At 43.7% G+C, this 23,447-nt stretch overlaps 5 protein-coding genes across 5 annotated transcripts; all 5 read left to right on the top strand.

Annotated features, from left to right (window-relative positions):
• Positions 1–2,369: 2,369 nt before the first annotated feature.
• Positions 2,370–4,070, top strand: LOC129743167 (uncharacterized). Its single transcript, XM_055735138.1, has one exon. It carries the CDS (start codon positions 2,370–2,372, stop codon positions 4,068–4,070), a length of 1,701 nt encoding a protein of 566 aa, XP_055591113.1.
• A 588-nt stretch (positions 4,071–4,658) lies between these two features.
• LOC129743166 (uncharacterized) lies at positions 4,659–6,221 on the top strand. Its single transcript, XM_055735137.1, has one exon. The coding sequence runs from the start codon at positions 4,659–4,661 to the stop codon at positions 6,219–6,221; it is 1,563 nt and encodes a 520-aa protein (XP_055591112.1).
• Positions 6,222–8,110: 1,889 nt separating this feature from the next.
• Positions 8,111–10,825, top strand: LOC129747705 (microfibril-associated glycoprotein 4-like). Its single transcript, XM_055742023.1, has 4 exons — positions 8,111–8,245; positions 8,306–8,440; positions 8,517–9,074; positions 9,460–10,825. The coding sequence occupies exons 1-4, from the start codon at positions 8,124–8,126 to the stop codon at positions 9,560–9,562; spliced, it is 918 nt and encodes a 305-aa protein (XP_055597998.1). The 5' UTR covers positions 8,111–8,123; the 3' UTR covers positions 9,563–10,825.
• A 6,375-nt stretch (positions 10,826–17,200) lies between these two features.
• Positions 17,201–18,997, top strand: LOC129743165 (uncharacterized protein K02A2.6-like). Its single transcript, XM_055735136.1, has one exon. It carries the CDS (start codon positions 17,201–17,203, stop codon positions 18,995–18,997), a length of 1,797 nt encoding a protein of 598 aa, XP_055591111.1.
• Positions 18,998–19,027: 30 nt separating this feature from the next.
• Positions 19,028–21,929, top strand: LOC129743164 (uncharacterized protein K02A2.6-like). Its single transcript, XM_055735135.1, has 4 exons — positions 19,028–19,128; positions 19,174–19,661; positions 20,877–21,334; positions 21,774–21,929. Exons 1-4 carry the CDS (start codon positions 19,028–19,030, stop codon positions 21,927–21,929), a joined length of 1,203 nt encoding a protein of 400 aa, XP_055591110.1.
• Positions 21,930–23,447: the final 1,518 nt, after the last annotated feature.

The following is a 23,447-nucleotide window of genomic DNA, read 5'->3' as shown; positions in this document are numbered from 1 at the left end:
CACGCCTTCGCATCCAATTTCTTGCGGCGTTCCTTTGGGACGTGGACGTATACGACGCACCCAAAAGCTCTCAGTTTTGACACGTCCGGCTTTCGTCCTTCCCACAGCTCAGCAGGCGTCTTGTCGCAATCGTTGGCTCTCGTCGGACACCGATTCACAACGTACGCAGCGGTCTCGACCGCTTCCACCCAAAACAGCTTATCAATTTTCGCGTCTTGCAACATAGCCCTAGCACGCTCGACGAGGGTACGATTCATCCTCTCGCTCGTGCCGTTTTGTTCAGGGGTATAAGGCACAGTGAATATAACCTGTATTCCCTTCCGACGGCAAAACTCCATAAAAGCCTTGTTTTGGTATTCTCCTCCATTGTCGCATTTGAATCTGGAAATCTTGGCCGAAAACTTTGCCAAAACCAAAGCTTCGTAGTGCTGAAAACACTCAAGCACCTCCCGCTTCTGCCGCATCGGGTACACCATGGCGAAGTGACTCCAATCGTCTGTGAACGTCACGAAAAACCGCTCACCGTTCCGACCAACCGGCTTAATTGGCCCGCACACATCTGAGTGAACGCACTCCAGAATTCGCGACGATCGTTTACCCTCAAACGACGCGAAGGGTTGACGCGTTTGTTTGCCAACGATGCATGGCTCGCACACTACGACACTTTTGTCCGAAACGTCACACTCGGCGACCGGTAAACCGTGCACCATATTTTTACGGATCAGCTGTTCGAGCTGATGGTTGTTTACATGTCCGAATCTACGATGCCACAGTTCCAAACTTTTCGCGATCCGACCGCAAGCCAACAACGATTCACTTTGGCACTCTTCTTCGGTATAAAAGTCCAGTTCGTATAACTTGCCGCGACGCGACCCGGTTGCAACGAGTTCGGAATTGTTCCAGATTTCAACTTTCCCGTCATCGAACACAACTCTCATGCCTTTCCGTTCGACGCTCAGCACGGAGAACAAATTGTACCGCAACGATGGCACGTAAAGTACATTGTTTACTTCACACGGAATACACTCGCCATTTACTACCGAAAACAAACGCACTGTCCCGATGTACCGAGCTTCAATTGACTCGCCGTTTTTGGCTACCGCGATTGCCACAGGTTTCTTCAGGGGTTTCATTTCTTGGAACAGGTACTTGTCTTTCACTAAATGATCTGAACACCCCGAGTCAATAAACCACAACACTCGCCGGTGTCCCGAAAAATCGTTCTTGCCGGTCAAAGTGACAAACGAAACTGTTTTCGCGTTTGCCAAATTTGCCTTAGATTTCGGTTTCTCCTGCTTGGTGCCTCGGTAGGACTGCTGCTTTGGACACTCCGAAATTTTGTGTCCTTCTTCTTGGCATCCGTAGCACCTTAGCGGCTTCTTCTTCTTGCGAGGCTTCTTCGATCCAACGAAAGCTGCTCCAGACGATTTTGGGGATTCCAACTCAACACCATTTCCTCTGAGTTTTATCTCCTCGTCGAGCAAGCGGCATTTGACAAATTCCAGATTCAGGTTTTCCTCGGGCATCGTCTCGAGGGCGGTGACGACTGTCGAAAATGCCGATCCAAGGGTGACCAGTAGATGGCAAATCACATCTAAATCCGCCAGCACTGCACCGGTTCCACGATATTGCCGCACCAGGCGATCGAATTTGAGGAAATGTTCCTGGAGGCTGCCCGAGTCGAATCGCAGGTTCAGTATCTGCCTGTAGAGGTACATCCGGCTGGCAATACTTTTGCGTTCGAATACACGAATCAATGCATCCCAAATAGCTTTCGGTGTTGCATGTTCCTGTATATATTCCAGCTGCGTATCGTGGATTCTGGATACCAGCAAGTTCTTGCACTTTCTATCCTGCTTCTGGCGCTTCTCGAGAGCCACCTCCCGTTGCTTTCGCTCAGCCGCCGTATCACCTTCCTGCTCCCAAAGAGCCTCAACATCAGCCGCTTCCGTGGCAATGCATGCGAGAAGATCACGTTCCTCCAGCAGCACCCACATCCGGAACTTCCACGCGCTGAAGTTCGACCCATCCATCAAGGGCAACAAGAATCGATCACTTTTCTCCTCATCCATCATTCCCGACACTTTTACGCGCAACTCGCGGTTCCTGGGCCGATAACCTAAAGTGTTATGGGCAATTCGGACGACGGAGAACAAAATAATACTCGGACACTCGCGTTAACAAAAAGAAACGTGTTTATTGTTCGAGGTCTAATTTAAGAGTGTTAACAAAAACGGAAACAGTCCATTAGCAGCATTTGACAGCTGCGATAAAAACAGGGACGCATTCAGCGTCATCGAAGGGGAGCGCAATTAGAGATGTACGCAGGGTTTGCACTCTCAACATGAACTGCCTCAAGACATCTGCTCATGGTTGCAGAGATTGCTCGTCAGATGGTTGCCGAAAATGTAGGAAGCGACATCATACCCTCATACACCTCCAACCAATCGAACAAAAACCCGAAAATTCTAACCCATCCGAAAACCAACAACATAAAGCTCAACCCTCCACCAATCCACCTTTTGCTCGTATCAGTGGACCAATTCGAAACACCAGCCTCTCTCGCATCCACTTCGTCTCAGCCCCCAACGACCCCACATCAGGCGTTCACGGTCCACTCGGCGAAGCTTCCCACCGATATTGTTTTGCTTTCCACGGCGCTGGTTTATATCGAGGACTGTGCAGGAGAAAAGTTTACCGCCCGAGTTTTGCTCGATAGTTGCTCGCAGTTTAATTTGATGACGGAGTCGTTCTATCAGAAACTCAAACTGCCTATTGAGAAAGATCACGTTAAGCTTGGTGGGGTTGGGCAACACGTCACTTCGGTGAACAGATCAGTAAAATCCATCGTTTCGTCTCGAGTTTCGGCTCTCAGTTGGCAGCTTAAGTTCCTCGTTTTGCCTACCATCTCTCATGACCAACCCGCCCATCCACTGATGACTACAGATTGGGAGATTCCCAGTTGGATTACTCTGGCAGATCCAACTTTTTGTACGCCTGCTGCTGTCGATGCTCTCTTGGGTGCGGACGTTTTCTTCCAGCTTTTACGTTATGGCAAAATTACACTCGGAGATCATTTGCCCATTCTCCAAAACACCGTGCTGGGCTGGATAGTTTCTGGTAGGTGCTCTAGTCGCTCGTCTGAGGTCGAAATTCAAAGATGTCATCTCACACACAACCAACGGCTGGAACAGCTGGTGAATCGATTTTGGGCCCTGGAAGAATGCGGATCCAAAACTTGTTGGTCCCCTTCTGAAAAGCTTTGTGAGCAACATTTTGTCGAAAATGTGTCGCGCAACACAGATGGGAGATATGTTGTACGCCTGCCGATGAAGAAAGAGCTTTTACCCCGTCTGCGCGACAATCGATTCAATGCGCAGCGTCGTTTTTTCGCGCTTGAGCACAAATTGGATGCAAATCCAACGCTTCGAAAGCAATATGAGGACTTTATCAATGAATTTCTCGAATTGGGCCATATGAGGCAAATCGCTCCATTAGAATTGTCGAAAGAAAATGCATCTTTACCCCGCTATTTTTTGCCCCACCATGCTGTCCTGCGCCCCGAGAGCTCGACCACGAAACTCCGCACAGTCTTCGATGCCTCCTGCAAAAGCTGCTCCGGTCTGTCGCTCAACGACGTTCTTCTGGCTGGGCCTACAATTCAAGACACACTCCTGAGCATCGTGTTGCGGTTCAGAATGCATGCCTACGTCGTCACTGGAGACATTGCCAAAATGTATCGTCAGGTGCTGGTGCATGATGAGGATCAGCCATTGCAGCGAATATTTTGGCGAAGCAGGAAAAGTGAGGAGCTAAAAACGTACCAGCTGCTTACGGTGACGTATGGTACGAACTGTGCACCCTTCCTCGCCACTCGCGTCCTCCAGCAGCTCGCAGAAGACGAACGTTCTCGATACCCTCTGGCGGCTCCTGTGGTGATTAAAGACCTATACATGGATGATCTTTTAACTGGGCAAGATGATCTGGAGCAACTTAAGAAGATTTGCACCGAGCTGCTCAGCATTTTTTCGTCGGCTGGCATGGATCTGCGAAAAATATCGTCGAACTAGCAACAAATATTGTATGTTGTTCCCGAAGAATGCAGAGAAACAAAAACGCTTATCGAATTCGATTCCGAATCCCCAATCAAGACTCTCGGTTTGCTGTGGGAGCCAGCAACCGATTCGATTCTTTACAAGAGGCCAAACTTTACTCGTCACAAATTCTACACGAAAAGAATCATTCTCTCGCAAACTGCAAGCTTTTTCGACCCTCTAGGTTTGCTGGGTCCAGCAATAGTCAAGGCAAAAATAATCATCCAAACTCTTTGGAAATTGAATTTCGATTGGGATTATCGTTTGCCCGAAAATTTCACGCTAGAGTGGGAGGAATATCAAAGCCAATTCAATCGTTTGAAAAACTTCACCATCCCTAGACACGTAAAATCGCTCTGCCGCCCAGCTTGCGTTTAAATGCATGGTTTTAGCGACGCATCAGAACACGCATACGGTGCCTGCGTTTACTTGCGTTCTGTTGCTCCTGATGGATATGTTACCATACGTCTTCTCGCCGCCAAATCTTGTGTCGCACCAGTGAATACGAAATCGATCGCACGCTTGGAACTATGTGGTGCTCTGCTTCTTTCCCGCTTATTGCTCATGGTCTGCGACAGCATCGGGTTGCAGGACAACATCTTTTTATGGACCGACTCTACAATTGTGCTGCACTGGTTGTCTGCTAGTCCATCTTCTTGGCAGACGTTCGTCGGAAATAGAGTTGCGGAAATCCAAGAGCTAACAGCTCACTGCTCCTGGCATCACGTTCCTGGTACCGAAAATCCCGCTGATCTGATCTCGAGAGGTCTTGACATCGGCGATCTTATCGACAGCTCGTTGTGGTGGAATGGCCCTCCATGGTTAGCAGAGGCGAATCAACCGTGGCCAGAGGCACCTGAAAGCTTCGACAACATCAAAGAGAGGCATTTGGAGGCAAGAAAGGGATTAGTTCTGTCCATCGCAAATTCGTCCGAGACAGACCTCATCGAAAATTTTTCGTCGTTCACTCGCTTGTTGAGAATCGCTGCACTGTGCAGGCGGTTTTTCGCCAAAATTCGTTACTGCCGACAAGTTAGAAAATCATTGCTTCATCCTACTGAACCACCACTCCCTGGGCCTATCACTGTAGACGAACTAAACAAAACACTCCTCGCAATTGTACGCCGAGTTCAAGAACAAACTTTCGGCCAAGAGTTTGCTGCCTTGCGTTCTGAAAAACCGCTACCGTCGTCATCGCCGCTTCGCTACCTGGCCCCCAAGCTGTGTGGTGACTTAATTCGTGTTGGTGGCCGGCTCTCTTACGCATCCATTTCGTCAGAAGCAAAAAATCCTCTCGTACTACCACGCAACCATTATTTGTCTCGTCTTATCGCCGAAACCATGCATCGAGATCAACTACATTGTGGCCCCCAATTTCTGCTGGCCACACTTCGTCAACGCTTCTGGCCGCTTGGTGGTCGGAATTTGGTCCGCAGCGTCGTGCATGGATGTGTCACATGCGTGAAAGCCCGCCCTCGGTCATTATCCCAGCAGATGGGCCAACTTCCTGCTTTACGAGTCACCCAATCTTATGCGTTCGAAAACGTTGGGATCGATTTCGCTGGCCCATTTTATTTGAAAAGGCCGAGCCCACGGTCTGCGCCTGTGAAATCGTATGTGGCTGTCTTCATCTGTATGGCCACGAAAGCAGTTCACCTGGAGCTGGTCAGCGACCTGACATCAGCCTCATTCATCGCATGTCTCCGTCGATTTGAGGGCCGGCGTGGCAGACCAGCAAACATCTTCTGCGATAATGCCACAAACTTCGTTGGGGCTGATCGAGAGCTGCGCAACTTATTTCGATCCACTGAACATCGTCACGCAGTAGTCAACGAAACTGCCGATCAACTAGTGCGATTCAACTTTATACCACCACGATCTCCCTCATTTGGTGGCCTTTGGGAATCGTGCGTGAAGATTATGAAACACCAGCTTCGTCGTATCATCGGGAATGCGTTCCGGAATGCGGTCGAAGCCTGCCTCAATTCGAGGCCAATCACTCCATTGACATCCGATCCAAACGACATGAGAGTGCTCACCCCCGGGCATTTCATCACTGGTCGCCCCCTGAATGCCCTACCCGAACGTGACGTAACGAACGCTCCAGAAGGCCTTCTACTCCGCTAGGAAAGAGTCCAGCAGCAGACGCAGCATTTTTGGCAACGGTGGCACCACGAGTACCTCACATCCCTCCAGCAACGGTACAAGTGGTCAACGAAAACGAGCAACCTGATCAACGGAGCAATGGTTTTGCTCAGAGACGATATCCTGCCGATCCTGAAGTGACCAATGGGTCGAGTGGTGGCCGTACATCCTGGTTCCGATGGTCTGGTTCGCGTGGCCACAATCAAGCTGCCCAACGGGTCAACAACAAAGCGAGCCATCTCCAAACTTTGCGTTCTCCCCATCGAGGTCGATCCTGCAGCGCTCGAACATCTACTACCCGAGGTCAACGAGGTCCAGAATTCCACAGAGTCAACTGGCGACTCTGGTGACATCGAAAACGAGGAAGAAAGTGTTGAAACTTAAATCGTTCAAGGTGGCCGGTGTGTTTAACATTCAGTTAGAAATAAATTAGAATTCAAAACGAACACTCAATCATGCAGAAGCCAAAATAAATTCCCCAATATTTCACACCAAGTCAAGAACAAAATTTGTTAGCTAAACCTTTACCACAGTCTACACTCCACCCTAGTCGCATATTTGCTTCTACATAAGCTACACAATTGACACAATTGTACGTACTACAGACCTCACAATTTATTGTTCCGATCTCGAGCGAGATCTACACAATTCCTCCAGGCTAGGTAGATAGGCAGCTAGGGATGATAAAAGCTGGTCAGCTTCCAGCATCTAAAAACAGTTCTCGCGCCACCGGTCACCGATCAGGACAAGTCTATGTCGCTATCGGTTGTAAATAAAATTATAAGTTGCAATCACCGTTCAGTCCGTTTGACTTCCCAAGTGCCCCGATCTTGTCGTGTCGGCGGAGTCGCGATTTACACCCGCGAATCGTCCGCAAATAATTCAAGTCTCGTGTCGAACACCTACAAATAAAAAAAAATATCAACATTTTTTCGTAGTAGATATTATTGATTCGCTGATTGTTTTATAAAAGGATGAGTAAGTTGTGTAGAAGAATATCAAAATGAGCATAGAAACTTTGATAAAGTTTTCATTATTCATCTTTTGTTTCATTCTTTTTAAAATACATGATGTTCAATGAAATTCATGGGGGAAGGAGGAACAGTTTGCAGCTTATATTGTAGACTCATTTGCAACTGACCATACAAACCAACCCAACACCCCCCCCCCCCCCAACCCCTCCTCCCTCGTTTCGCTCACTCAAATGATTGTTTTTTTCACCAGATATTAACGTTCCTTTATATTGACTGATTTTTAAAAATGGGAAAATCATCCCCCCCCCCCAAGAGCCAGCTCTAGGACCGCCCCTGCTTCACGGTCACTTTAAAAATGGTATGGTTATGGTGATTTCAAAATTAAAAGCGTTTGATAAACATTGAGAAATAACGATGAAGTTTATAGTTATATTGAAAATCAATGTTCGGTTATATTAATACAACGGTCTTTGCTATTCGGATGGTTCGGTTTTGGGCCATGACGCTGATAAAGAGTTTCTACTTGTTGGTCCTATGTCCACTGATGTTCCTGATCCTCATTCTCGTTTTATTCTCCTTTGAGACAAAAATTTCAATGAAAAAAAAACACATAAAAAATACGTTCAAATAATGGGTCGGGCGATTTCTCAGCTCCGAGAGAGTTTTTTTGCTGTTTCGGGAAAACCCAATTCTTCCATAAAAGCAGTCGAGATTACTTTTATGATGTCATCGTGCTTTTTAAGGGGGTTTTTAAAGGAAAAACTTAATCTCTATCTCAAAAAAAAAAATGAAATTTAACAATATTGCCATTCCATGTGGGTACAGGCGTTGATAAGAAGTTTTTGCTCAAACTGCGTCATGAGCTTCAAGACATAAAGACTGTGGTGAATTCTGCAGCCATCAGTTCAAAATGTTGATCAGACGAATCAAAACGCTTCTCTTAGCGCTTATTTTGTGCAGCTCTGTGACCGAAATATCATGCTCGATCGGATACGAGATACTTGGGGCCTCGTTAGATATTATGAACTCATAGTAAGATCCGTGTGGTTTTCTCTTCGTTCAATTTATATTGATTATTTTCAATCGTTTCAGCTTGAAGAATGTAACCCAAGTTTTATCGGAACTCCATCAAACATATCAAAATGATATGGGGGAACTTCGGCGGAAGGTGGAAAATACTGAACAAATTGTCGGGAACATCGAGAAAAGAATTCAAAGCCTGGGAAAGTATGTACCGCGAAGATTTTGATTTTATTGAGAGGGGAAAAAGTGTTTCTTATGATCTTTTTTCTTTAACCAATAGAGATATCAAAACAGAGCCACAAAACGAAAATGACAAAAGAAAAGGAACCTTACAAACGTGCTTCGATGTTCGGAATTTCCAATCCAGAATATATCAACTACAGCCGCAAAACTTATCCCTGAGATCGTTCAAAGCTTTATGTGACAACGATTATTCGGATGGAGGCTGGACGGTGATCCAGAATCGTTTCAACGGCTCCGTGAACTTCTACAGAGGCTGGAAGGACTACGAGGAAGGATGCGGTGATCTGGAAGGCGAATTCTGGTTGGGATTAGAGAAGATTCATCAACTCACCTCTTTCAAGCGGCACGAGTTGCACGTGCTTTTGGAGGACGTCGAGGGTAATTCCAAGGTGGCCCAATACGATGACTTCCGGGTGGCCGATAAGGCAGAAATGTACACGCTGGAGAGCATCGGAAAGTACAACGGAACAGCAGGGGACTCGCTTCATTTTCATCGCGGTGAAAAGTTTAGCACTTTCGATTCAGACCCTGCTCGATCTTTTGCAAAAGATTTTGGTGGTGCTTGGTGGCACCATAGTTTATTCCAAACCCAAAGGTAAGTTTCGTTTCAAATATAATTTCTTTGCAACAATCAAGTTGTTATGGGGAGAAATATAAACCTTCAAAGCATCGTAGACATATCCTTACCAAACAGGTTAATAATCATAGTGTTATCATAGTCTCCAATGTTTTGAGCTAACCATCTACTCTAAATAACCATTTTAAAAGTGAAACGAATTTCATCACTCGGATATATGGATGTTCGATGTTCTCCGAAAACTTTTATTTTGCTAAGCATGACCCAGTAGCATTCACACAATCACTTTAACGACACTGAGTTGGACGACAGTAAATTTTGGAGACGGAGCAAATTCTTCCATGAATCAATCCCGTTTTTGTTCTTATACCGGTATTAACTTTTTAATGCCTTTCTTTTTCAGCAATCTCAACGGAAAGTATCGTAGTGACATGTACTGGAGCAATTCGGATTACACCAGGTATTTTGTCAAGAGCTCACGAATGATGATTCGGGTGAAAGTTTAGTTGACAACGAATGCTGAGCTCAGAAGATCGCCCGAGGTTTTTCAACCCAAGCTGCTTATTTATATCAGATAATGTTAGGTACCGTAATCCGGGGTAGTATCGATAATTTTTTTCAATATTTTTCGATTATTTTTCCAATTAAGGGGAATGTGGCATGTTTCATATTTTCAAAACCAGTACTGGACTCCTATGAACGTAAAACATGGTTGCAGAAATTTATTGGACTACTTTGAATTTGATTTAAAAATCGATTTCTTCGCTGTTTAGGAATTGATACTTTGGGGTTACATTGATCAGTCTCCATTTTTACGGTTTTAACGAGTTTTCTTGATCGTAAAGGATACAAAAAACCTTCAAAATTGTTTACAAATTCTAATTTATCAATTTTACCTTGCTTTTAAACGTTTTCGTCTAAAAACATTTCTAATCGAAAAAAAAACAACGATGCTGCATACATCTTGGAGCAATAATAAATATAATTGCTAAATAGTTTAAGCTTCAAAATACAAATGAAATTTTACCTTCACACATTCCCCTAGGCCCTCCCACTATTTCTATTTTAATTTTTTCTTCAAAGTTAATCATTTGATATAGGATTCCTATCCATTTGTCCAATAAGGGCTTATTCTTGGAAAATGTTCTTACTTTTTAAATATTAAAAATTTATCATTAAATGACTGTAAAAATAGTACTATCCCAAGTAACATTTTTAATGCTGCAAGGTTTTGTAAGAAAAAAGGGAGGTTTTTATGGGCATTGAGAGAGAGTTGTTAGTTCTGAAGCGTAATTTTAGAAGACCACTGTAAAAACTATCTTCAAAACAGCTACACAACTTTTATACAACCTATTTTAAGAACAATGCCAAATTCAAGATTATTCTTTTCCCCCGTTTACATACTGGTTTTTAAGTCCACTATAAAGCAACTTCCAAACCTTGATACAAAACCACCCAAATGTCGAAAAACGGCTTGAAAAAAAGAAAAAAAAAACTTTTTTATTTTTAACGTAAACAAACTGTAGGATTCTGTTGTGAAAAAGTAGAAATTTTATCTAGCTGTGCAATGGCTAATAGAAGCAGCTCAACCTTCAATTATCTCACCGGATGGTGCATAAAGAATTGTTGGCAATATGCAGCAACCCGAAATGGACGTGGTAGTAAAGTCCGACAGATCCTTCAATTGCATTCACAGCTGTGTCAAACGGTTTCCATAGGCATTCCCGGAGGAACTTACATATATTTCTGATCTGATGTATCTAACATCATAACGAAAAGAAACATTTTAAAGATGTTAATTTTTATTAACTATATCATGTTCTTTTTGTGTTCCATCACTATCCGAAACCCCCTAGAAAGCTTTAAGAGAATATGAAATTTTCAGAAGCAAATTAAAGAAAGAACAACCAATTAAGCAATTAATTTTATCTACCTATATATATAAAAAAGCAATTATCTGTATGTTTGTTTGTTTGTTTGTTTGTTTGTTTGTCCTCTATAGACTCAGCCGTCTTAAGAGCTAGAGATCTGAAATTTGGTATGGATGCTCATTAGGACCAGGAATGATGAAAAATGTTTTTAGATTTTTGGACGACCCCTTCTGAAGGGGGTCGTCCATACAAGACAAATATTGTTTTCACGTTATTGACGTTATTTTCCGTCGGATTGTGATGAAAATTTGCACATGAGTGTTTTGAGAGACGAGCAATCGATTAAAGTTATCAAATTTAGGGTCAGGGGTCGGCCAAAGGGGTCGTCCATATCAACTGATTAATGTTTTTGCGATATTGGCGTTATTATACACCGGATTGTGATGAAAATTTGCACATGAGTGTTTTAAGAGACGAGCAATCGATTACAGTTATCAAACTTAGGGATAGGAATCGCAAAAGGGGTCGTCCATATCCACTGATTAAGGTTTTTGCGATATTGGCGTTATTATACATCGGATTGTGATGAAAATTTGCACATGAGTATTTTAAGAGACGAGCAATCGATTACAGTTATCAAATATAGGGTCAGGGGTCGGCCGAAGGGGTCGTCCATATCCACTGATTAATGTTTTTGCGATATCGGCTCTATTTTACATTAGATTGTGATAAAAATTTGCACATGAGTGTTTTGAGAGACGAGCAATCGATTACAGTTATCAAATTTAGGGTCAGGAATCAGCCAAAGGGGTCGTCCATATCATCTGATTAATGTTTTTGCGATATTAGCGTTATTATACACCGGATTGTGATGAAAAATTGCACATCAGTGTTTTGAAAGACGAACAATCGATTACAGTTATCAAATTAAGGGTCAGGGGTTGGCCAAAGGGGTCGTCCATATCCACTGATTTATGTTTTTGCGATATTGGCGTTATTATTCATCGGATTGTGATGAAAATCTGCACATGAGTGTTTTGAGAGACGAGCAATCGATTACAGTAATCAAACTTAGGGTCAGGGGTCGGCCAAAGGGGTCGTCCATAGCTACTGATTAATATTTTTGCGATATTGGCGTTATTATAGATCGTATTGTGATGAAAATTAGCACATGAGTGTTTTGAGGGACGAGCAATCGATTTCAAGTTTCAAATTGCGGATCAGAAGTCGGCTGAAGGAGTCGCCCATACCCAACTTTAATGTTTTTGCGATATTGACGTTATTCTACATTGGATTGAGATGAAAATGGCTGCATAGGAGTTTTTAGGGACGCTCTTTTGCTTTCAGGTTTCAAATCTTGACTCAGGGGTCGGCAAAAGGGGTTATTATCTGTTCACTGTTTTTACGATATTCTCTTGATTGAGCATAGAAATGTAATGAAAATTGACACATGGGAGTTTAACAGAAAAGATAATTGATTTCAGGTGTCAAGTTTTGAATCGTGGTAAAAAAAAAGGTCGTCCATGTTAGTTGCTCACTGTTTTCGCGATATTGTCGTGATCATGCATCGGATTGAGATGAAAATGTTCAGATGAGGGTTATAAACTAAGAGCAATGGACTCGGCGAAAGGGGCGTCTATATTCACTGTTCACTGTTTTCAAGTTCCTGACGTTATTTTACATATAATTTGAAAAGAAAAAATGGCACAAGGGAGTTTTGAGGAGCGTAAAATTGGTTTCAATTATCGAATTTCGGGCCATGGGACAGAAAAAGAGGATTTCATTGAAAGTTCAGTGTTTTGTGCAATAATTTTGTTGGAGGCAGTTAATTGATACCAATTTAAGTGTGAAGGTCAAGCAAAAGAGTCGTGCACATAAACAAATAGTACATGTTTCTGCCATAATGTCTAGATTTTGCAACCGATCTAGAAGAAAACACTCTCACATAAATTTTAATAAAAAGCTAATCAACTGTTTAATTTGAATTTCAAGTAATAGTAATAGTAGCGACTTTAAACACTGTTGAATTTTTTCCCAAAATTGTCGAAAGAATGTTTCGAATTCATTTTCTAAACTCATTTTGACGTACCAATGATTTAAAGCGAAACGAAGTTCGTACGGGATCAGCTAGTAATAATATAAATTATATTCATCATCACAAATCACACTTATTCTTTCATGGTTCATTGTCACTGAAACTCGTACTGAATCCTCCGGTTCATGGTTCCTATGATTTTAGTCATGTTTAGATTAATAACCTGCTGCAATTTGCCCTCAACATTTGGTACCAGTTCCGAGTTCTAGCTATTTTTTAACACGAACACAACACAGGTGGCCTTAAATCGATTGCTTCCAGCTGCCGATGTATTCAACTTCCTCTGAAGATTCGAAAGCCGAACTGAGCGCTTGTCATAGAGTGCAAGATTCCAATGTTCTCCAAGCCGTGTTTTTTTTCACATATTCCATCAGAATCTGGACCTCTTCAAATATCAAACGTAAACTGTTTCCGGGGTATGCGAATACAGATGAACTTGCAAATAATGGAAATCATGTTTCTGTGCGTTAAATGAAAAAAAAAAAACATATTTCAACAATTTACCTGTAAGCACGCTGGCACTGAGACACATATTTGTAACTTTGAGAAGTTATGAATCTGCCAATAACCGGTGCCGCTCGGAAAACGAAAACGGCCTACACTGTAATTCTCCGTGACTCAGATTTGAAGGAAAACAATTCAAAATGCGCCAAAACTGGGAAAACTCAAATTTTGATTAGAACGTCAAAACTCAGAAATGAATAATAGGGGTTTTCGCGAATTTTGAGTTGTTTTTGTTCAGGGTTGCACGGGGGGTGACTATGGGTCGACTGAATGAAAATAACTCAACATTTTATGAAATTTTACTGCAGTTTCGCATGGAATGTCGAATTTTAATGAGAAATACAATATTGTACGGTGTAGTCACGTTTTTTTATATTTATTTTTTTCAAAAATAACAATTTGGTGTCTGATGTGCAAAAAAGAGCAAAACCGAGAAATTAACCTCACGGTGGGTTGGAAGTGATTTGATTGCTTCACTTTTACTTCGGTGCTTCTTTTTGACGGTCATCAGATCCACCATCTTCTTGACCCGCTTGAGACACTGCTTTTTGCTCCGGTTCGGCATGCATTCTGCAATCCGATCCCAATGATCCGGTACACTCCCTCGGTCATCGGTTGCATCGAATCTGCAATTGAAAAAAAAATTTAAAATTAAATTTTCTATTGGACGTTCCGCTAAAACTTATCTTATTTTCTTCAGTCCCAGCTCCATGAATGGCTCTCCTTTTTTTAAGTCACCGGCACTTCCTGCTGTTCGATGAGGTACAAATATTCCCGATGACATAATCGGTCCTGGTTTAGCCGATACGCAAATTCCAGTGGTAAAAGTTGCCCACACGCAGTGGAAACCAACCTAGAGGGGATCAAAATTTGTGAATACAAATAAATTAAACTAATTTGAAAATTTTACCCGTCGCTGTCCGACCAAAAACTTTTGTTTTCAACCGTTGTCGAAACGCTCTGAGTTGTTTTCATCTATTTTGCTCGAAGAAGTGTGCGTCTTTGCTAAGTCCCAGGATTTGAAACTCGCTAGATGAAAACAACTCAAAATTTTGAAGGTTTCTCGCTCAGTTGTTTTCATCTTCATATATGGTGCGACTCCTGAACCATAACAACTCAGTCTCTGAATAATTCAAAATTACCGTGTAGGATGGAATTTTGTTTTGTTTTGTGTTCAACCCGACATGACAGCTACACTGAAAGAAGTTAATTTGGTATTTTCAAAGATGATTGACGCTGGATAGGATCTTAGGAAAGATCTTTTGGTTTTATAATTTGGAAAATTATAAAAGGTTCCTAAAATACACTTCGGCCAGAGTATTTGGACATATAAATGTTTTCTTGAGGAGGAATAAATATTTTAATGCATCGCCATTTTGATGATGATCTAATTAATGAATTTTTAAAATTTTATTTTTTAATTTTGATGTATGCCGATTTTACTGGTGAATTGTTTGATAATTAGTTATTTCTGCAAATCTAATATTTAAAAATTAACTAGGGCGCTTAGTCCCGATCATTGTTGTGCAGACTGGATTGGCCTTCCGTAGTGGAACCACCGGATCACTTGACCGTATCTGGCCGGGACAACTACGCGCTGTCGTGCTTAGCTCGCTCACCCGCTCGCACTCGCTGACTTACTGGCTGACTGCGTACACGCTCGTGTGGGGTGACCAAGTGTTGGTTCAATCCATACACACAATTGTGACGAAATAAAATAATTTAATATTTTAAAATGTTTTGATTTAGCACTATTATTTCAAAAAAATACGGGGGGGCGTGTTATATTTAGATGTTTATCGAAAAAATAATCGATAAAATTAAAAGCGCATAAACTCTGTTCATGAAAATAACGAGAAAATCGATTATGAAGTAAAGAAAATAATTATATAGTCATTCTTTATCGGCTGAATGAAAATTGAAATTGGTTTTTTATTGTGTCAAATGTTTATTTTTAATAACTGCAATTATAAAACCCATTTTCGGACACAATTGATTTACCAGAGAATTTGTTTCTGCAACCAGGATTGGTTATCTTAAACCGGTTTTCGACAAAGCTCCTTTGAATCTTTATGGTTGTATAAGGCACTTGTAATGTTTTCTCCAGAACCTCCTGTAGGTGGGCCTTTTTACACTTATAGATGTTTTATAGATGTTTCAATGGGGTTTATATAACTAAAAGTTGTTTTATAGCGAAGTTTTCAAGCGCCCTTCCAGTTTTTTATAAAACTAAAATTGTTACTTGGGTATATATATACAAAGAATAAAAGTTTTTCTTTCACATTCAACCACCTGTTTGCTTCCCACGACTTTTAGATATCATCAGGAGAGCTGTTTGTTGGCGAGCTTTGGAAAAAATAGATATTTTATGATTTTGAAATTGCACTTTTACTAACAGAAAACAATTTCAAATACAAACCAAATTTTGTCTATTTGATACTCAGTTAATATGCTTTCAAACGGGGAAAAAAGTTTTCAAAAATTCAAACTATAGACTAAGTTATTAATGATAATGTGGAAAAATTTATTGATGGTCAAAGTTACCCCGTTTTACGGTACCTATTATATTTTAAATTGATGATAAGGAACAATTCCATAAACCTTTCATTTCAAGTATTTTTCTTTTCTCGCAAAAATCTTGATCGATACTACACCGATCAGGAAATCTGAATTGTTTCTGTTTGTAATATGTGTCCTCTATGTTCACTTGACACTGTAATCAATTTGTTCGAAAACATCAATATCTGTGCATGTACCCTAGAATAACATTAACTCTCTCGCAACACTAAACATAACGCCGAGAGAGTTCTCACATAATAGTATGTAAGCCATTTTAGTTGTTAGAATAGATTAGAACGTTAAACGAATCGCACGGATTTTTACTTCTACTATTAATAAATCAACAATCTAAGTCCAATCAAGCGACTTCAATATACAAGCTCCGAAAATCAAAGTGCAGTGAAAATACAATCGATCGCGAGTACTGTTTGGTGCTATCTCGCAAACAGACCCGAATAGCACAAACAAAATTCCCCCCCGAACGGGTGATCAGCTGTTGGTGTGAAGTGAAGACGACTTACCTGGAGTTTCTGCTGCTGGTGGATGCCGTCGCCTAAGAGACGGGAAGAAAACCCTCAAATACCGAACCCCCCCATCGGCCGAGCCCGAACAAATCTCAATAGTCCTATTTGCCGCTGGTAGTGTTCGTGATTTTTTGCTGGTTGTTTCACCAACACTTTTCAGTTTTGGGACAATTAACCACAAAAACGACCATGTGTGTCGACCGGCTGCCCGTTTTTTATACCGAGAGTTTTTGAGGTTAATTGTCCCGTCTCATCTGCACACGCTTAGCAAGTGTGCGTAAGAAATGTCAAAAACAACTCTATAGTGCGCAAAGAAGACAACATGAAGAGAAAAATAATGAGAAAATGTTATTTGTAGGGGAGAGTGGGGTAATGTGGGCCACTCTAAATATCTCAGCTGTGTGTTGAGATAAAAATCCCCCCCAACAGTTGGCATTGTCATCGCTTTGCGTAAGCATGTTTTTCTATATGTTAATGACTTATGTACGCAGCATATGCTAGCAGAATTCTCAAACACCTCCGAAGAAAACAGTGAAATCAAAAAGTGTAAACAAAAACATTCCCCCATCCCCCTGTTGGAAGTGTGGTGCAATGCACTACACTCGTGAGTGCCCTTACAAGGACCACAAGTGTAGTGATTGCGGAAAAAGTGGACACCGAGAAGGTTATTGTGCGACCTCAAAAAGTGAAAAGCCCTATCGAAAAAGAAAAACTAACACTTTTCGGGCAAGAACACTCAGTGTAAACACAGTGCAACGGAAGCGGCGTTTTGTGCAGGCGAAACTAAACAGTGCTGAACTGAAACTCCAGTTAGACACTGGATCCGACATCAGCGTCGTGTCGAAGCGTGTGTGGGAGAAAATCGGCAAGCCATCCACCACCCCCGCACTAGAAAAAGCATCTACTGCTTCTGGTGCCCCTCTCCAGCTCCTGTTTAAGTTTGACTGTGACGTCAGTGTCAATGGTCAGCATCGCCGTGGAAGTTTCCACGTAGTCGACAAAGCGCTGAATCTGCTCGGCATTGATCTGCTTGATTCATTTGGTTTCTGGTCAGTGCCTATCTCATCGTTCTGTAACCAGATTACCACACCATCTACATCGTTGGAATCACTAAAAGTAACTTACCCGACCGTCTTCAGGAGTGCCCTAGGATTGTGCAGCAAAACTAAAGTAAAGCTGGAACTGAAGCCCGATGTCCAGCCAGCTTTCCGGCCAAAGCGCCCAGTGGCTTACGCAATGCTAGGTACTGTCGACGATGAGCTCGATCGGCTTGAGCGCGCAGGCATAATTTCACCGGTTGATTTCTCTAACTGGGCAGCTCCGATCGTGGTCGTGCGGAAATCCAACGGGTCAATACGGATTTGTGGAGACTATTCCACAGGGTTGAACGAAGCCTTGCAGCCCCACCAGTACCCGCTTCCGCTCCCTGAAGACATTTTCACGAAACTGTCCAACTGCACCGTCTTCAGCCAAATCGATCTCTCTGATGCCTTTCTACAGGTCGAGGTTTATGAGGATAGCCGGAACCTGCTTACCATCAACACGCATCGCGGGTTATACCGGTACAATCGCCTTTCGCCTGGCATCAAAACAGCACCCGGAGCTTTTCAGCAGCTGATTGACACCATGACAGCTGGTCTCAACTGCACTTCTGGATACCTCGACGACGTTGTAGTCGGAGGCGAAACCGAAGAGGAACACCTAGCCAATCTTGAAGCGCTTTTCAAGCGGATTCGCGACTTCGGATTCACATTGCGCCCGGAGAAATGCACTTTCGTCCAGCCTCAAATAAAATACTTGGGGTACCTGCTAGATCGCCATGGTCTACGTCCAGATCCAGCTAAAGTGCAACCCATCAACGAGATGCCCGCTCCAGTTGACGTGTCCGGAGTCCGTTCGTTCCTCGGAGCCATAAACTACTATGGCAAGTTCGTGCCCAACATGAGGACACTTCGGTTCCCGCTGGATGAGCTCTTGAAAGCTGGAGCTAAGTTCAATTGGACCCCTGCATGCCAAGAATCGTTCACCAAGTTCAAGGAGATTCTCACTTCAAATCTTCTGCTTACCCACTACAACCCGAGGCTCGACATAGTCGTCTCGGCGGACGCTTCTTCAGTCGGAGTTGGGGCTACTATTAGTCACCGATTTCCGGACGGTTCTGTGAAAGTCATCCAGCATGCAGCCAGAGCGCTTACACCTGCGGAGAAAAACTACAGCCAGCCTGACAGAGAAGGATTAGCCATCATTTTTGCAACGACCAAATTCCACAAAATGATATTTGGCCGCCACTTCCTCCTGAAGACCGATCATGCTCCTTTGTTGCGAATTTTTGGGTCGAAAAGGGCATTCCGGTCTACACATCTAACCGCTTGCAACGATGGGCACTAATGTTGCTCCTGTACGATTTCTCCATCGAACATGTGCCGACAGCGAAGTTTGGGGACGCCGATGTACAAACACCATACAAAGCCCGACGAAGATTATGTGATCGCATCTTTGGTTCTCGAGGATCACCTGAGGTCAGTTGCTTCCGATTCTCTTAATGCACTTTCCCTTACTTTTAGCGACATTCAACAAGCCACGCAAACCGATCTGGTCATGAAGAAGGTCTACCGCTTTTTGCAAGACGGTTGGCCCGATCCAAAAGCTCTATCCATTCCTGAGCTCAAGCGCTTTTACGACCGAAGAGAATCCCTCACGATTGTCGACGGTTGCATACTTTTCGGGGAACGGTTGGCCATTCCAGCTCCATTCCGCAAGCGCTGTCTCGACCAGCTTCATCGTGGCCACCCTGGCACTCAGCGTATGAAAGCCATCGCTCGTTCATACGTTTATTGGCCGAATGTTGACAACGAAATCTCCAGCTACGTCAAGGCTTGCCGACACTGTGCACTGACAGCGAAATCTCCACCACACTCTGCACCTTCGCTGTGGCCCAAATCCACCAAGCCATGGGAACGAGTGCACATTGACTATGCTGGACCAATCGAAGGAGATTATTTCCTGCTTGTGATCGACTCCTTCACCAAGTGCACACTTAATCTTTTCTCCTGTGATCGGGACGATTTCGTCCTGTATTTTCAACAGCTGAAATTACAGGACGATTTCAGGACAGAAAAACCGCTCAGGAAAACAACTGTCAAACTCGCCTGTAGGATCGAAACGGGTTTCTCCTGTAATTTGCAGGAATTTTGAAATATTCCTGTGGGCTCGAAATGTGTTCCTCCTGTGGTTTGTAGTGAATTTTGCTTTTGTTTTCCCCTGGTTCCAAAACCCCAATTTTCCCATAATAACAAAAAAAAACACAATGATTGTTTAAAGTATTTGAATTTATTTTCCACATATCACAATTTCTTTTGATTTGCCTTATTTGGAAAGGTGGTATTTTCACTATCACACAGACAGACTATGAATCTGAAAAACAAAAAGAAAAGGTTTTTATTATTTTTACTAAAACGCCGCATGGCAGCTAAACTTACCGATACACCGTGAAAATCGTGTAGGTGTTCTAATCCTTGTGATCCGGTCCATGCCAGCAAACGAGTTTAAAAGTCTTGCACCCGAATATGCCAATCATGCAGCCAACGAAAGTTTCACTGTGAATCTTCACTAAACAGCAACGAACGGATACCGCAAGGAAAAATGGCAGACTGAACTCTTCCGCGGGTATTTAATTTGTGCACTGGTGAGAAAGAAAAAGAAATCCGGTTGTTTTTTTTTCCAAACACGATAGAAAGAGATGGGACATTTGACAAGGAATGTGTCTACAGCGATTCAGGAGAACACTGTCCTGAATTCACGGGTAGTCTGTTCAATGGAGTCTAGTCGAAACGGGTCGAAACAAGTATAGATATGGATTGACAGTTGATCACCTGTCTCTTTCCAATTGACTTCGACCGATTTCTACCAGGTCGAAATGAATCCTGCTGCCTAGCTGGATTGGTTTCGACTGATTTCAACTTGCTCCGTTGAACAACGACCTGACTAGTTTCGACCAAAACATTGGCTCGTTGAACATCTATCAGTTGATAGAAACCAGTTGAAACCGATTTTTACCAACGGTTGAACGAAGCTGGGGTTGGTTAGAGTTCCTGTGCTCTCGTAGCAAGTTGGTCTCGGATTTCAGGAGAGATGAGACGTCCCGCGATTCGGGTGAGTTCTCATCCGAACTTCGTTTAAATTGAGCCGTGTTCCTGTGATACGGAGAATCATGGTCCCGAGCGATATAAATGCAATCTTAGTGTGTGGCCTGAGATCGTTCGAACAGGCAGCACCACAAGCACAGCTACAATCAACATTCTCCGAGATCTCTTCGCTCGTTTTGGAATGCCGACAACTTTGGTGAGTGACAACGGGCCCCAGTTTTGCAGCGCTCTGTTCCAAAACTTCTGCGCTGAAAACGGCATTCAGCACCTCACCACGGCACCATTCCACCCACAATCGAACGGCCAAGCTGAACGATTTGTGGACACCTTCAAACGGGCCATTCGAAAAATTCGAGAGGGGAGAAGTTCGGTACCGATAACCGAAGCGTTGTGTACCTTTTTGCGGACCTACAGAAGCACACCCAATCCAGCGACGCCTGAAGGGAAGTCGCCAAGCGAAACTATGTTCTGCAGGCCAATCCGAACATCCTTTGATCTACTTCGCCCACCAGTTCACAGCGAAAATCCACCAGCTGAACTCAACCGAAGCTTCCAGAACCATGACCCGGTTTACGCGAAGGTGTTTTCAAGAAACCAATTGTTACAATTAATTATTCCTTATATTTGACGATACGATAAGAGCGCATTTTGCAAACATTTTTGTTTACCCATTCCCTTCATACAGATACAAATATTGGAAATTTTCTCGGAGTGTAAAAAGCAAAACACTGAAATGAGATACGACGAAGAAAAACGCACTTTTTGAGTGGACTTCGTTTAGCGTGTGAAGAGCCGTCAATCAAAAATAACACGAGGAAATTCGGAAACTTGGCAACATTGCTTGCTCATTCGTGTTTCCGGTGAAAAGTAAAAAACACGCGTCGGGAAGGTGCGCCATCGGTAGGGAAAAGCCGTCGTCGATTTTACCCATTCTGGTCCCCGGAAAAGCAGGCATCGACAGGTAAGCGGATTCTAACAACCGCAAGAAAATTATATCCTCACGAAAATGTACTCCTCAGGCTCGCTCCACCGATTGGCCGCCATCGGATTCTTCCGAGCAGGACGACTGCCGGAACGGGCGAAAAAACGTGGGCTACAAATTAGCCATCACTGCCTTTCTACTCATCATCATAATCCGTAAAAATCCGGAAGCACGAGGGTGGCTCAGCGGATAGATATCCGAGCAAACCGGAAAGGTAAGCCAAAAACCCACAAAATTAGCCGACGACTAAAGCACGCACTTTTGCAGGCTTGCTAAAGCTATCGGCCAAGAAAGAAAAGGGCCACAGACGCCCGGAAAATTGCCAGCCAAGAAGGAAACAACCATCAAAAGGGGTCGAGAGCGTGAGTACTGTGAGTGTTACCGTCATGCCTCGACTGACCAACGTTTTTTTCCAACAGGACCCCTTTTTTCTTTGTTCATCTACGACCTGTTATACGGAACCTTTTATGCAACTTCCTTTGGCGCAATCTCTTTGTGCAAGCCTGTTTGCGCAAAACCTTTTCTTTGCGTGACATTCTTTTCATCATCCTGTTGTTCCAACATCGGGGACAACTTTTGTTGCACTTTCGCGACCGAAAGCTCGATCGAAGTCCGGATTGTCTCGACGGCCTAGAAAGGCATAAGGCTTGTCGATTCGGAGCACACGGGGTGTGCTAAGTTTCTGCTGGGCGATCGACGAACGACGAGGGAGGCAGAAATCCACGAAAAGACAACCCTCCTTAGAGCCAGGAGTGACTAGGTGCTGCACATCTATTCGTGTGGGCCGACAAGGTGTGGTTTCGGTAAGACGAGGCCGCAGGTATCAAAGCATCATCGGTCAGCGGATGACATTCTGCGGGGACACGAGCGAAAATCCGTGGTGTGGTCCGAATCTCCGTACGACGAGTGAGAGTGCATGTCTAGAGGTGCACCTGGCGGTGTCCAAGATTCGTCGAGTGACAAACGGCATCACTCGTGTGCCAGAGAGCAGCATTGCACGTGTGCCAGCAAGCGGTGTTGCACGTGTGCCAGCAAGCGGTATTGCACGCGTATCGAAGGTGAACGAGAGTGAATCGGACAGGTGGCGCGAATCGTTCAGCGTGGGTGACAAGAACAGGTGTGAACCTACGGATTGCTGAGGGCGTTGACTGGGGCGAATCCCAGGCGTGTGCCGAATAGATCCAGGGAGCCGCTCCAAAGCAACCGAGGCGAAACCCGCAAGGCAGCGAAGATGCACGTAAGTCGATTTGTTTATAATGTGAGGTGGGAAATAACATGGGTGTAAAATTCAAGCAACCTTAAATAAATGTTGCCATCATATGTTTGCGAAAGATTTTATTCATTCGTGGCACCGACCACAGAAGCCTTCATAATACAATGGCACTGGACACCTGGAACGATTGTCGAACGAATCGGAAACGTCATGTTCAACGTGCGTCTGGAGAACGGTAAGCTCGTGCGGTCCCACTTAAACCAGCTTCGCAATCGTACTCCAAGTGGGCCAACAAATTCTCCCAAACCATCGCAACTTCCGTTAACCATTCTGCTGGACGCCTGGAACTTGCCAGAACCTCTAACACGGGCCTCAACCTCTGCGCAATCCAGCCCACCATCAACAGTGCATGGTCGTTCAGCTTCGCTGCCAACTTCTACACCGAACACTGTTGTGCGAGAACCAAGGCAGTCAACGTCTTCTACTACCTCACCATCA

The sequence above is a fragment of the Uranotaenia lowii genome, chromosome 2 (assembly GCF_029784155.1).
Source record: "Uranotaenia lowii strain MFRU-FL chromosome 2, ASM2978415v1, whole genome shotgun sequence".
Taxonomy (NCBI): Eukaryota; Metazoa; Arthropoda; class Insecta; order Diptera; family Culicidae; genus Uranotaenia; species Uranotaenia lowii.
Note: the sequence above shows the minus strand (reverse complement) of the source record. Positions and strands in the feature narration are given on the sequence as shown.